This window comes from Bombina bombina, chromosome 5 (assembly GCF_027579735.1).
Source record: "Bombina bombina isolate aBomBom1 chromosome 5, aBomBom1.pri, whole genome shotgun sequence".
NCBI classification, from domain to species: Eukaryota; Metazoa; Chordata; class Amphibia; order Anura; family Bombinatoridae; genus Bombina; species Bombina bombina.
In genome coordinates, this window is record NC_069503.1 from 207,420,549 (window position 1) to 207,437,349 (window position 16,801).

Consider the following 16,801-nt stretch of genomic DNA (forward strand, 5'->3'; position numbering starts at 1 on the left):
GTTTTTTTTTTTTTAAGGTTTTATTTCCACTTTTCACACTCCATTGAAGTCTATGGGGTAATACATTAACATGGTCGCAATATTCTAACTTCTGCTTTTTGCGTGTGTTGGGTTAGTGGGATTGATAAATAGTGCTCCACTCGTAATCTAGCACTTTGTCAGCTGTTTTTAATATTTTTGCTGCTGTTTGTACAAGAAGTGTGAGCTAACATATATTATAATATTTAAAGATAATTATAACTAACCCCTTATAGAATTTGCAAGTGGTCTGTTCTGTGACTGCTACAAACAAAAAGGAAGCGGAAGTACTCAAAAGGGGCAATAATTCAGTTTATAATAGGAAATAACAATTGCCCGTTGGAATAAAGTAAAATTCAATCTTTATCATAAAAAAACATAGGTGCAATCCCCATGCTAAGTACTATTTTGTGGGTTTTGAACAAATTGTTTCAATTCCTATAAGGAACACATAAGCTTTTCTCTAGCATGGATCTTATGCTGAACTCTTAATATATAAACAAATAAAGAATGTATTTACTTATTTCAAGTGCCTGATATTATATGCTCTAGGCTGAACTGAAATATTTATTCTGAAATTTTCTCTTTTGTTGTTGTTGTTTTGCTATATTCAAGCAAAAGATGGGTTACACCATGTTAGGAGCCAGGGAGTGAAGCCATACCTGTAAGGTTCATACAAGTCTGAAGATGCTAACATAGTAACAAAATCTTTTGGTGTAAAAGGTTATGATCATGCCAGGGTGAAACCAATCTACAATTGGAATGAGGAGGGTCTCAGGTCAATGTAGAGCATTTCCAGGTTCTCTGTGTATAAATTAAGATTACTGTTATCATTGTGTTTGATGTCCCTTTAAGTTTTCATTTGTGCACATTTAGCTTCAATTCTACTGTCATTATTTTTATAATCTTTGTCTTGCACCTAGGCACTTGTATAGAATTTGTCATGAATTTAACTACCAACTTCCTTCTGATGTTTTGTCTATTATACATTTAATTTATGGTTTTAAAATCATAGTAGCATAACAGGTGTACAATTACTATCTCGTATCTCATTCTCTAGTATTTTGTAAAAATGGTTTAATAAACCCCTCACTAAGGATGTGCATACGTTTCACCACATTTATCAAAAATAACAAATGTTGGTGGCATTTTTATCATTCTAAACAACAACTAGCAAACTCAAAATTCAAATGTCCAGTGTTACAATTTATTACCAAATATAGCATAAGAATATTCATAGAGCAACAGTTGAATGTTAATCATCATAGACTTAAATGCAAATCTATGAGAATCAATATTCAAATCTAAAGGGAGAATTTTTATTCTAAAATTTGAATGCCAAAATGACATTTACCAATCATTGCCCATGTTGTAACTGTATCTATTTTTGCCAACATGTAACATATAATGTACATATAAAACATTAATAATCAGTACCTATATAGTAGGTTTGGAGATGAAGTAAACAAATAAAAGTTATTTTCACTAATCAGTTTTGAGAATTCATAGATATTTAAATTGGTTGGAAAATCTTTTGCCATATTGACTAATTGGAACTTGCAGTCTCATCAACAGGGGCATTTTATTGGTTGATAATTTTTTCCATCTTAAAACACTGGTAATTGTTGGAATGTTTATTACCATTAACATGACTTATAATGTGAAGGTTATAAGTGAACAGGGTGACGTTTCCTCCAGAAATACAATTTTTTTTTGTTTTGTTTTAAAGGGACACTAAACACTAAGTACATTTCAGGAACCTCCCCCTAATCAGGGGTGCTGCCTTTTTGGAACCTAGGTTATACTGCAGGTATCTGAAGGAGAGTTTCTGCACATGTGCAAACTTGTCAGTAGTAAATGACAGATTTCAAAATGGCAGCACCCATGACTAAACAGAGACAGCCAATAACCTCAATACTATTCTTTGTAAAATGTATTTAGTGTTTAATGTCTCTATGAAGAGAGACATTTTCTCCATTGTATCGTTTTGTATCTTAAATAGGGTATATTAAAATGTATTACAATGTGTTTTTGTCTTTTGTTGTCCATATCAGTCAGTGGACATTTAAGTCTTGAGGGTTGGTTGCGCACAAACATACATTTCCTGGTAGTAAGAACATCAGCTTTAATTTTAAATCTGCTTTAAACCTTTTTTCATGCAAAAAATATTTTTAATAACTGCTCTTTCATATGCATTATAGAAAATATTTGACTTTAATGTGTCTATGTTAAATATCTAATGTGCTGCCTGAGCACGGCTATTTTTAATTTATCTGTATTGACACAAAAATGATTAATCTTATTGGCTTTTTTAAACAAATGCAAGGACATATTGAACCTAATCAACAAAAATATTAGGATGTCTACTCCTGTGAGTCCTCATTCAACCTTGATTAGTCCAAGATAGAGGATATGGATCTCCTGGACAAAATCATGTCAAGTTTTCCATGTAGCAACACACTGGCAGCCATCTTGAAAACCATACCACCACATTTGTAAAGACCAATGAAAACACTTTGCTTACACTGTGAGCCTTGTTTTTCAATAGAGCTTACAAAAGGCCTAGACAGGAATCAGATGGAGCCTAGAACCCACAAGGCTTCCTTGTAGTAACATCATCACTGATTGTAGGATCAGCAGGCCCTCCTAGAGTTGTGGTCCAGAGATCCCTATAGATAACTTTAAGCCCCTGGTGTTTATACTGGGTTTTCAGGTATAGAATGCATAAGATCTATTCAAGTGACTCCATTAAAAATAAATATGAATATTGATTTGCTTTGTGCGTTAACTTCCATTGCTGGAGATGAATGCAAAGCAATGTGTTGTTGATTCCTCCTATGCTCAGAAAAGAAAGAAGTCACCATCATTTGGCCTTGTGTATTTAATGCATTACAAAAATAATCTAATGAAGTTTATTAATAACAAAGTTTGTACAGAAGGCATATAAATTCCGCCATTTTGTATAATGTCTCTAAATACAACATTTTACAGTCAAGGCTTTTCCAGGAAAGTTAGTAGAAATTGATCTTGTTCTGGTGGTTTTTTCACCCATGTGCCCAGGCTTGAACTCTGAATGGCTTTAAATAGCTGCTGTTTTACAGATTGGTACTGAGGATTCACCAGCTTTGCATCACAGTACATTGACGGTGTCTCCCTGGAACTCCTTGTGCTTAACTGCAGGAAAACAAAAATAGAATTAATGAAAAATCTTAAAGAACAAGAGCATCTACAAACTATAAACACAAATAAAGGGATATGAAAAATGTTCTTCCATTAATCAGATAGCACATACATTTAAAAAAAAAAAAATCCAGTTAAAGGGATGTGAAACCCAAATTTTTTCTTTCATGATTCAGATAGAGTATGGAAATTTAAGAAACTTTCTAATTTACTCCTATCATCAAATTGTCTTTGTCTTGCTATCATTATTTGAAAAGCAGGAATGTAAGCTTAGAAACCGGCTCATTTTGGGTTCAGCACCTGTTTAGTGCTTGCTGATTGGTGGCCTAATTAAAAATGGAAGTATTTTTTTTTTTTTTAAATGAAATGCTCTATCTGAATTCTGAAAGTTTAATGTTGACTTAAAGGCACTGAACCTACATTTTTTCTTTCGTGATTCAGATAGAGCATGCGATTTTAAGCAACTTTCTAATTTACTCCTATTTTCAATTTTTCTTCGTTATCTTGCTATCTTTATTTGAAAAAGAAAGCATCTAAGCTTTTTTTTTAATCAGAACTCTGGACAGCACTTTTTTATTGGTGGATGAAATTATCCACCAATCAGCAAGGACAACCCAGGTTGTTCACCAAAAAATGGGCTGGCATCTAAACTTATATTCTTGTATTTTAAATAAAGATTCCAAGAGAATGAAGAAAATTTGATAATAGGAGTAAATTAGAAAGTTGCTTAAAATGTCATGCTCTATCTGAATCATGAAAGAAAACATTTGGGTACAGTGTCCCTTTAAGTGTCCCTGAGCTGCTATATACAGTGCTTTCATGTACAAATTCAAACGGATTGGAATGAGGTAATATTTTAAATGGATATGAAACGTCCAAATTTTATTTTGTTATTATGAAAGAGCATAGATTTTTAAAAATAGTTTCCATTTTACTATTATTACCAAATTTGCTTTGTTCCCATGATATTCTTTGTTGAAGAGATACCTAGGCAGATGCTGCCACATAGTGCTCCAGATATGGGCCGGCTCCTAAACTTATATCCCTGCTTTTCAACAAAAGATACCAAGAGAACTGAGAAAATTGATAATATAAGTAAATTAGAAAGTTGTTTAAAGTTACATGCTCTATCTGAATCATGAAAGAAAAATTTTGGGTTTAATATCCCTTTAACTTATGAACCCCCATGCTTTTACTTTGCAGCAGATGTCTAATAATTGTTGCTATGTATATTGCACCTGATTGGCTCACGAGCCATGTCCTGCTCAAAAGCTGCAATGCATCATGGTTCACAAGCAACAGTTTAAACCTGTTACTCAGTTAGTACTGAGCATTCATATAGTAATAAAATGCTTTTAATGAATTATAATATATTATTATGCTAAAGGAATAGTCTAGTCTACTCAAAATGAAACATGATTCAGACAGAGCAAGCAATTTTAAGCAACTTTCTAATTTACTCCTATTATCAAATTCTTATATACATTCTTTTGGTGTCTTTATTTGAAAAGGCAAGAATGTAAGCATAGGAGCCGGACAATTTTTGGTTCAGATCATGGGTAGCACTTTCTGATTGGTGTCTAAATGTAGCCACCAATCAGCAAGCACTACCCAGGTGCTGAACCAAAAATAGGCCGGCTCCTAAGTTTACACTCAAATAAGGATACCAAGAGAATGAAGAAAAATTGATAATAGTAGAAAGTTGCTTAAATTTGCATGCTGTATCTAAATCATGAAAATTAAATTTTGACTAGACTAAACTATTCCTTTAATATAATATGTAAATACTTCACATTCCAATGTTCTTCACATGGTTAGTACTAAGCATTCATATAGTAATAAAATGCTTTAATGAATTATAATATATTATTATGTTAATATAATATGTAAATATTTCATATTCCAATGTTCTTCACATACACACCTAGATTACAAGTTTTGCGCTATAGAGGGTGCGAAATGAATGCAACAAAAGTTGCGTTATTTCACCCTCCATAGATCCACCATTACAAGTTTCTAAAAAGCCGTCTTGTGCGTGCGTTATGGTGTCGATGAGCTACATACCACACAAAATCCGAGGGCTGCTTTGACATGCTCGTGCACACTTTCCCCATAGACATCAATGGGGAGAAGGTGTAAGAAAAAAAACTAACACCTGAAGTGCGGATTGGCGATCGCTGTAACACAACCCCATTGATGTCTATGGGGGAAAAAAAAGTTAGGTTTAAACCTAACACTCTAACATAAACCCTAAGTCTAAAAACCCCTAATCCACCGCCCCTGACATCGGCCACACAAAATAAAGTTATTAACCCCTAATCTGCAGCTCCCGACATCACCGCCACTAATAAAAGTTATTAACCCCTATTGAACTAACAATTAACCTAACATAACTATTATACTAAAATTAAAAAACTACCAATTAAAAAAACTAAATTACACATAAAAAAAACTAACACTACTAAAAAAAATTAAATCTAAAATTACAATAAATAAAAAATACTAAATTGCAAAAAATAACAAACACTAAATTACAAAAAATAACAAACACTAAATTACAAAAAATAACAAACAAAATTATCCAAAATAAAAACAATTACACCTAATCTAATAGCCCTATAAAAATATAAAAGCCCCCCCAAATAAAAAAAACAACTACCCTACAAATAAACTTCCAATAGCCTTTAAAATCAGCTCTTTTACCTGAAAAAAAATACAAAGACCCCCCAACAGTAAAACCCACCACCTATCCAACCCCCCAAAATAAAAAACCTAGCTCTAACAAAAACCTAAGCTACCCATTGCCCTGATAAAGGCATTTGTATGGGCATTGCCCATAAAAGGGCATGTAGCTCTTTTGCATTGCCCTTAAAAGGGCATTTAGCTCTGTTAAAAAAGCCCAAACCCTTTGAAGTGCGGGATTGATGTTGTGTTACAGTCTAAAATGCTTGCGGTATAGCTATACCGACAAGACTCGTAATGGCTGTGTTATGGTTTTGTACGCTGAAATGGACATTTTTTCAGCGTTAAAGCCGTAACGCAAAACTTGTAATCTAGGTGATAGTTAGTACTGAGCATTCATTTAGTAGTAAAATGCTATAATGCATTATACTATATTATTATGTTAGAATATCCCTTTAATGAATGAAAGTCTATGAAAATTTAAAATAATTGCTGCTATTCACACTCAAATGCAGTAAAGGTTGCTGAAATCTAACAGTATAAACTTATAATTATTGCGTTGGCTTAACTTCAATAAACCCTTCAAGCAGTGGAGGAATGCCAGCTGTAAACAAGACGCTGGTCTGTCTTGATTAGAACTTGTTACGGGCATGTTTTGCAATGTTAGTGAACTTAACACATTCACTAAACATGAGTCAGAAGCATATCTTATTATAATTAATGCATTAACACAAATGGCTGTAATTAGCAATCAATCCTATTTTAACTGAATAATGTCAAATTTGTTGCCACATTATTTCCAGATTGAAATATATAACTGACTCTATTTACTGTATTCCATTGAAAACCCTTATTAAATTAACACTAAAGAGTTAAATCAATGTAGGATTTATATACATGGTTGCAAGCAAAGAATGTTTTAATGTATTTGGTATTTTTTATTGCATTAATGTGTGCCAAAAGGTAATGCAATATAAAATGCTATATTGCTTTATGATTGCTAGGCATGAGCAACCAGGATTTTGAAGGGTGATAAAGCTAAATATTTACTCTCCCCACAAGTGGTGCGCTAACTGTTGTGTGCAAGCGATATTGGAATTCTCCAACGACAAAAATAGCGTGCGCATTATGAGTTGAAAGTAAACACGTTCGCTTGAGCATAATCAGATTTAAAGCGCGTTAGGTCAGCGTGACTTGAGAGCTCTGGTTAACTGTTACGGGAGAAGTGGTACAAAACACATCCAAAGTACATTTAACAGTACAGTTACACTCATAATAACACGGTCTGATAAAAAATATTTGTTTTAAACAAATTGCATTAAAAAGATTCAAGGATAAACTTCAGATAGAGGGGCCTGAAGACTCGCCAGAAACACCAGTTATGAAGACCGCTGCTCCATAACCCTGTCCGCCTGCTCTGATGAGGTGGACAGGAATCGCCAGAATTCAACCTGATTGAGTACGATCGGGTTGATTGACACCCCCTGTATCGAATAGTGCAGCAAATGAATATTTGGAAAACTAATTTTTCATAATATTTGTTTCAAAAGATGTATCCAAAACTATTTTTTTGCTGCTGCACAAGTCTAAAAAAAGACTAAAGCAGCCCCTTTATTAGCTCGCTTTGCAAAGCATTATGCCTTTTGCTATACTGCGCTGAGCGGTAGTATACTATAAACTTCAATGTCTTTTTAATACAATGGGCCTGAATTATTAATGTCCGCTGCACATCGATAAATGCCAACAGCATACGATGTCTGCATTTATCATTGCACAAGCATTTCACTAGAAATGGTTGTGTAATTCCGCCCCCTGCAGATTCGCAGCCAATCGGCCGCTAGCAGGGGGTGTCAATCAACCCGATCGTATGCGATCGGGCGGATTGCTGTCCGCTGCCTCAGAGGTGGCGGACGAGTTAAGGAGCAGCGGTCTTAAGAACGCTGCTTCTTAACTCCTGTTTCCGGCGATCCTGAAGACTCACGCAGAAACAGATGCATTCAGGGATTAAAAAATCGGCCCCAATGTCTCTTTAACTCTATACAAATATTCTATATTATCTATGCTGCTTCATATGGGAAAAATAACTAACTGTATATTGGAAAAATGACTAACTGTAAAATTAATGCTGTATGGGAACTACGTTTTGTTATATTTTTTGCTCCTGGCCACTGTAGAAATGTCTGTAAGACATATAAACATAATAGTTAAAATATAATAAAGGAGTCTTATTTTTTTGTTAAAGGGACACTGAACCCAAGTTTTTTCTTTTGTTCTTTCAGATAGAGCATGCAATTTTAAGCAACTTACTAATTTACTCCTATTATCAATTTTTCTTCGCTCTCTTGCTATCTTTATTTAAAAAAGAAGGCATCTAAGCTATTTTTTGGTTCAGCACAATGGACAGCACTTTTTTATTGGTGGGTGAATTTATCTACCAATCAGCAAGAACAACCCAGGTTGTTCACCAAAAATGGGCCGACATCTAAACTTACATTCTTGCATTTCAAATAAAGATACCAAAAGAATGAAGAAAATTTGATAATAGGAGTAAATTAGAAAGTTGCTTAAAATTACATGCTCTGTCTGAATCACGAAAGAAAAAAAAAATTGGGTTCAGTGTCCCTTTAATTTTCTTTTAATAAAATACATAAAAATATATTTGAAATGACCAGCATATTTTTTTGTTTCAGATGCCATTTTATAAATTACAGACGCATTAAGTGTTAAGCTATAGGAAACTACATCTCACTGGGAACACTGCAGCTTAGCTATGAACCACATTGTAGTGCACGACTCATATACATACAAATTAAAATGTTCCTAAGCTGAGGCCCAGTGGACAGTGATCCCAACATCCCACAGGTATCGCTTGTTGCTGGCAATTATCTTCAATTGCTGGCAAAGTACAATCCATGTTGTGTTGTAGGGAATTTCTGAATTCTTGCCATAATGAGAAAAATAATGGTAAAGCTGTTTCACAGATGCAATAGAGACTAATAGACTAAGGGAGATCAAAATTGTTTGGGATGTACAAACGTCTCTCATGAATACAAAGGAGGTCAAGATTTGATGAAACACAAGCACCAGAATGTATTTGTTGTCAGATTGCAGCCTTTTTCTATAAATATTGCAGATTCAGGTACAAAAATATGGTCTCTATTATGATCTAAATATTATTGTTATCAGGTTACTTGAAAAGGAAGGAAAATAATAATAAATAATGCAAATAAAAAGACATACAATGTATATAATATAGCAACATTATACTATTTAAAAACAAATAAAAATATATAGAAAATTATATGTATATTTTTAAAACTGGGTCCTTATGACAATAAACAAAAGAAAACATAATATTAAGAAAAAATATGTTTCAAAATATTAAAATAAGGACGTTTATTATTAGATGTTTAAATTAAAGGGACATTGGTTACAATTAAAACACACATCACTAGATTTCAGTTTTTCTGTTTCACATATATTAGGAAAAATGTTCTGTTTCAGACACAGCTTTTACTGTGCACAATGTATACATCCCTATGTCCACTTATCTGCATTCAGACACAAAGTAAATTCACAGAGATGTAGATAACACATTATAAATAGCATAGATATCAGTGCCCAGTCTGTGAGCCATAGTATCTAAAACAGTGATAGATTTAGCTAATAAAGGTATTTTGCAATCAGTACATTTTTTTTTTACTACATTTTTCCTTTAACAGGACATGAAAAAACTTTGAGATTATAATTCAATTGTTTCATTGTGCATAGTACGAACATATAATACACTTTCAGTGTATTTTCCCTCATTGTTTTCTTTAATTTTACTCTAAATATGGGAGGTTTTCCATTTGTGATAATTGGAAATGTACCCTGCTGACTTCTAATCCTGCTGCAAATCTATCCCCTGATTGGCTCAGCAGAGGAAATAAAAATACTGTCAAATTAACAAATATTTTGCTAACAAAATGGCAGTGACAAACACTATACTAAGTAAGTAAGTCTGGATTGGCTACTCCTAGTAAGGCACATTGCAGGGGAAGTTTGTATTCAGCGAGTGTTTACACTCTGCATGTTGTTGATTTATGGCAATGCTGTAAAATATCTTGTAGTTACAAAGTTGTCCCTTTAAGTATTTTTTCAATGGTTATAGCTATTTGTAAATACATTAGTACATTTTAAATTAGGTAAGAAAGGCACAATTCTGTATTTTAAAACATAACTGTGACTAATTTGTAAGAGAAACAGAACAAACATCTGCATGGAATCCTATGGAAAAAAATATTTCAAGATCTAGTGATATTGTCTATTATGAAGAATGATAGATTGTTATTGATTAGATATAAACTGCATATGTTAAATCTAGAGAAGAATTCAATTGACTTGCATTACAAATTATATATTAGCAGTATTATTTTATTATTTTCTAGCCATTAGACACAATCACAGATGTCAATAAATCCCTTTTAGATTAAATGGAATGAATTATTTTTTTGTCAATACTGGTAGAAATACACACACTTCTGAGGAATGGAAAAAAGGTTTTATGTAGACATTCAATTAGCTCTTACACTGAGCGGTAGATAATTGTCAGCATTAAAATGGGCATAAATTTACTGGCCAACAGATTGTTGGAAAGATTTTTATAGGTAACATGTTATGTAAAATGTGTTTGTCAATAAAGAACATAACTCATTGTTTACTGCTTTGTAATAAGTTCCTGTGAGAAGCAAATAAAATAAAAAGATTCAATTTAACTCTATTCAAGGGGTTTTCAAACCAGTCTTCTGGTCTCCGTAACAGGCCAGATTACATTGGGTGACAGCAGGTTCAAAACCATGTTTACTAATCAGCTAATTATTTCACCTGTGCTTCAGTTCAGATATATTGAAAATATGTCTTTTTAGGAGGCCGATGACAGGTTTGAAAACCCCTGCTCTATTCCCATGAATTTTATTATAAATGAAAATATTATTATTTACAACTGAGGAAAGGTTTTGTGCATAGAAACAATTATTATAAACGGGTATGTTTCAAAAAAATGTCAATCTTTAATAGAAAAACACAAAATAAAGAATATAAAAATACCATATAGTATGTTATATAATTAAAGGGAAATAAAACTTAATTCCACATCAAATGTTTGGTATTGTGCATTTTTTAATTAAAACAAAAATAGTTTCAATATATTTGCCCAATTTTCTGGTATTGTTTAACATTTATTTATTTTTTTAGTCACTGGGAGATTTGAAAGCTTGCTCTGCAGACTTCACAATCTTAATCTTGGTACATTCTACACAGTGTTTGTTTTAGGAGCTAATTTGTGTATGTCCCTAATTGTTCATGGGAAAGGGAAAATAATATAGGAGGGTTTAAAAAAGTACTGTAAAACAATGCACCATTTGTTTACAAAAGTTTAATACAAATGCTTTTAAAATGATTTTAAATAAACAAATATATACATATTTTGATTCCCTCCCAAACCTAAAAAGATAATTTTTTAATGACTGAAGCCTGACAGAAGGCAATGGATTTTTAATGCCTGTGGCTCATAAAGCACTTGGCTAGCTGCATATTTCAGGGGACTGTAAAATTGAATGCTATATTTTGCTAGATTATATTTTTAAATCAACTCCCCTTTCCTGCTTACTTATACACTTACTTATATGCTTACTTATATGCTTACTTGTTTATAAAGAGGTTATAAACAAACAGTGAAAATAAATGTCCTGTGTGTCTACAGATTAGAATATGAATGCTGAGCCAATCAGAGCAGGCATACATACATAAGTATGCCACAATCTCCAGCAATTCCCCAATGCTGATCTTTGTGGTGGGTGTATTTCCAGACTATGGGCCTGATTCTATAAAATGTGCTAGTCTATGTGTGGTTTTCCACACCAACACTCGCAGGGGCAGCTCGAATGGCGAGATGTCTCCCATACAAATAATGAGCGTTCTCTGCTAGGGAGAAGTTTGCGATGTAGGGTGAGGTACAGAGGGGGAAATCGGTGTGTTTTTAAACTTGAATTTTACGCCTAATACAAATGAAATGATGCTGTTCTTAGTGCACTGTACCTTAAAGGGACACTTACCCCAAAATGTTTCTTTCATGATTCAGGTAGAGAATACATTTTTAAAAAACATTCCAATTTACTTCTATTATTTATTTTGCTATATTTTTTAGATATCGTTTGTTGAAAAAATAGCAATGCACATGGGTGAGCCAATCACACAAGTCATCTATGTGCTGCCACCAATCAGCAGCTACTGAGCCTATCTAGATATTCTTTTCAGCACAGAATATCAAGAGAATAAAACAAATTGGATAATTTTATTATTATTATCAGGTATTTATAGAGCGCCAACAGATTCCACAGCGCTGAATAAAAGTAAATTAGAAAGTTTTTTTTAATATTGCATGCTCTTTCTAAATCATGAAAGAAAACATTTAGGATTCATTTAAATACACTGTAATTTTCATATGCATAGGTTTTCCTTTCAGAGTAATTAGTGTTTTAAGTATTTTGGTCAAAACTCGCTACCTTTCAATTTGAGAGAAAAACAGAGAGATCTTGAGAGAAAATGTCATACTCGCTCATGGAACACTTATATTCTGCCCATTTTACACACATTTTACTTATAACTAGGGGTGGGCGAATGTTTTGCAACATTCAAAAAATGAAATAAATGTTAAGACATTTATTTGTTTGTTTCGAATAGTTGTACAACATTGTAACATTCGTTTAATGTAATAGTATTTCTAATGCTGTCTTTAAATATAATATTTGACTAGAATTTTTATAGTAATTCGATTCCAATTTAAAAATTCGAATTTATGTTATTGTAATAGTATATCTAATGCTTTCTTTAAATGTAATATTCGAATAAGGCATTTTTAAAACTGAAACATTCAAATTGATATATTTGTATCTATTATGTATCCATTTACTAAATTCCCTACCATATGAATTATAGTATTTGCTAAATTGAATGTTACATTTGAAATTTTAATTGTGGACATTCAATCTAAACATTCGAAATTGAAAGTGACATTCGAAAACTGTAAATACTGTAGCATTCGATTATAGAATTGTTAAGAATATTCGTTCTTATCAACATTCGATTATGTAAATTGAATTTCGACAATAACATTCGTTCTAACATTCGAATATAAACACATTCACCCATCCCTACTTATAACTACAAATTATTATTTTTTTGTACATCCAGTCTACTTAAATTATGATTTACACTGTGCTTAATTAATACGATTTATTATTTTGTAATTTACATACAAATGGTTGAATTATTCTTTTTGTATGATTTTTAAATTATTAATTTTATTGTCCACTTTTGTAATGTGTTTATCTTTTTTATCATAAGAAAATGCGGTATTGCAAATGATATGCATTCTAAATAAATGTTTCCAAAGCCTTTAAACCTGTAATTTATACTGTTTTGCAGTCCAGGGACATAAACCTTGAAAATAATTTTGTATATATTTTTATCTCTTTTTTTAGGGACATATACACTGAAGCTCCTGGCTTAATTAGACAAATGTGTAGCATGTTGCAGGGTCATAGTTTTGAACCCTGTATAAATATACTACAGTAAAAGAAGTCATAAATAAATAATAAATATGTACAGGTAGCCTTTGGTTTACGCCGGTTCAATTTGCGCCGTTTCAGAATAACAACCTTTTTTTTCAGTCATGTGACTGCTATTGAAATGCATTGAAAAGCAGTGCATTGATTAAAATAGCCAGTAGGTGGAGCTGTCCGCTTGTGTTACAGCAAAGTTATGCAAGCTTAACAGGTCTGAAATTGACCTGTGTACACAGAACAGACATTAGCTATCAAGCAGGCACTTCCCTATTATCTTCCTGTCCAGCTGCTTGACGTGAGGGTGCCTAACTGCCTATTAATCACTGCAGATTGAAATGCATAGAATAGGTTCAGACCCAATATTATCTAACATGCTAACAATGCAGAGAACTGTTTGCAGAAAAATACAAGTAAAAAAACGTTTTTGTTCATTAAACTTAGTTTGATAATGATGCAGTCTGTTGTGTGATTATTTAATTAGGTGCTGTTAGCATATGTTTTTGTTCATTAAACTTAGTTTGATGATGATACAATCTATATTATTAGGTTTATAATGCTGTTTAGTATTTAAAGTCTTTATTTCAAAGCTTTAAAAATATTGTATTAGGTATTACTTATGACAATTTTGAGAGGGGCCTGGAACCTAACTCCCTCACTTCCCATTGACTTACATTATAAACTGGGTTTCAATTTACAACGGTTTCGATTTACAACCATTCCTTCTGGAACCTAACCCCGGAGTAAACTGAGGGCTATCTGTATTGCATTTTTTTTTTTATTATGGCTTAAAGGGACACTGAACTCAAATTTTCTCTTTCATGATTCAGATAGAGCTTGCAATTTTAAGCAACTTTCTAATTTACTCCTATTATCACATTTTCTTCATTCTCTTGTTATCTTTATTTGAAAAGCAAGAATGTAAGTTTAGAAGCCAGACTATTTTTGGTTCACAACCTCGGTTGTGCTTGCTGATTGGTGGCTAAATGCACCCACCCAAAAAACAAGTGCTGTCCAGTGTTGTGAACTAAAAAATGGCTGGCTCCTTAGCTTAGATACCTTCTTTTTCCAAATAAAGATAGCAAGAGAATGAAGAAAAATTGATAATAGGAGTAAATTAGAAATTGTTTAAAATTGCATGCTCTATCTGAATCATGAAAGAAAAAAATTGGGTTTAGTATCCCTTTGATAAATATTTTATGGGGATGCGTGAAGTTTTGAGCTTTAGTCCAAATTTGAGATGAATGTAAAGGTCTAGATAGGGAGAGGTAGCAGATGAGGCATGAATGTTCTTATTAAAGGTAGGAGTGGGCGTGCAAAGTGGGGATCTAAATACTTCTAGTTAGGGAATACACTGCTGAGAGACATATACTCTTACTGTGTATGATACATTCTGTACCATATCTTATCTTTATACAATCTTTCCACCTTGTGCATTACATTCAGCAGCATATTAACATTACGAGTGCATGAAACAAAAGCTGATAATTGTTTTTAAAGGGATAGTAAACATCTTGAGATTTGTGTATAAAGGGCAAGATTACAAGTGGAGCGCTAAATATCGCTTTCACAAAAGCGATATTTGCGCTCCACTGAGTAATACCACTGCACGCTAATGTGCACTGGTATTACAAGTTGTCTGCAAAGTGTAAATATATATGTATATAAATATATCCAAATATATTTATGTGTTAATATGTGTATATGTATAAATTCAATTCATATACATATATATTTACTGAGACCACAATGTAAAGGCACTTTTCAGTGATGTTTCTTTTCTAACACCCCACACCCATGAAATTTAATACACTAAAACAGTTTTTTGCAGACATTTTATTAAAAAATAAAGATCCTGCTATCTTTATTTTTTAATAAAATATATGGTACTTGTTTTTTGGGGACATTTTGGGGACAGTTATAAAATTAACCAGAGATCTGATCTCTGGTTAATTTTATAAGCACTAATTGCTACCGCGAGCTTGCGGTAACAATAACCAGCCACTTGTCAGGGCTGGTTATTTATCACACGCCCACAAATGGGCAAATTTGCCCACTTGTGGGCGCGCAATAAATTTGCACTCCACTTGTAATCTAGCCCAAAATGTTTCGTTATGCATAATCAAATAAGTTTGCAATATACTTTCATTATTTATTTTGGCCCCCTTTTCATGTAATTTAGCTCTAAAAATCTGGGGCCCGATCCAATATGCAGCGTCGCCCGCAAAAGCCGGCGACGCCAAATTTTGCGAGGGTTTGGCATCACATATACAGCGTAACCTAGAAGCTACACTTGTATATTTCACTCTTTGGCTGTAGTTTTTTGGCCCATAGAGTGATATACCAAACCCGCGCAGTTTGGTATCCAATATACAGCGTAAGGAATTACGTGGCGAAAATGGAGAAATCTTACTCCATTTTCACCTCGCCACAAAATGCAGGCGTAGTAAGAGTATTGGAGCGGATGAGAGCTACTTTAATTCTATTGGCTGATTTGAATAATCAGCCAATAGAATTACAGTAGCTCTTATTCTATTGGCTATTCAAATCAGCCAATAGAATTAAAGCAGCTCTCATGCGATTGGCTGATTTGAATTTGAAGGCTCAAATCAGCCAATAGGAATTCAAGGGACGCCATTTTTAATTGAGTACCTTGAATTCCTATTCAGTGTACGTCGGCGATCATATGAAGAGGATCCTCCACGCTCCATGGCTCCGGACTTCAGTTCTAGCGTCGCTGATCTTCAGTTCCTGCATCGCCTGTCTTCAGTTCCAGAGAGGACGGTCTTCAGCTCCGCGGTCATCGGTCTTCAACTCCTCCGCTCCGCGCCGGCTGGTTCCTGGAAGAAGAAGAGGTCGCCGCCTGGAAGAAGAATTCTCCGCCTTGAACAAGACCTTCTCCGCCGGTCTTCAAGACAGGTAAGGACCACTTGGGGGTTAGACTTAGGTTTTTCAAGGGGGGATAGGGTGGGTTTTAGAGTAGGGGTGTGTGGGTGGTGGGTTGTAATGGGGGGGGGTTGTTCTTTTTTTTTTACAGGTAAAAGAGCTAATTACTTTGGGGCAATGCCCCACAAAAGGCCCTTTTAAGGGCTGGTAATAGAGCTGATTACTTTTGTAATTTAGTTTAGGGTAGGGACATTTTTTTTATTTTGGGGGGCTTTGTTATTTTATTAGGGGGCTTAGATTAGGTGTAATTAGCTTAAAATTCTTGTAATCTTTTTTTATTTTTTGTAATTTAGTGTTTTTTTGTAATATAGTTTAGTGTACTTAATTATATTTTAGTTTAGATAATTGTAGTTTATTTAGTTAATTTATTG

At 33.4% G+C, this 16,801-nt stretch overlaps 1 protein-coding gene across 1 annotated transcript in view; it reads right to left on the reverse strand.

Annotated features, from left to right (window-relative positions):
- Positions 1–2,884: 2,884 nt before the first annotated feature.
- Positions 2,885–16,801, reverse strand: part of ADARB2 (adenosine deaminase RNA specific B2 (inactive)) — a 422,890-nt gene continuing 408,973 nt past the window's right edge. The window contains exon 9 of the mRNA XM_053712956.1: positions 2,885–3,192. Within this exon, the coding sequence (XP_053568931.1) occupies positions 3,010–3,192 (183 nt within the window). The 3' untranslated portion in view covers positions 2,885–3,009. The remainder of the gene's footprint in view (positions 3,193–16,801) is intronic.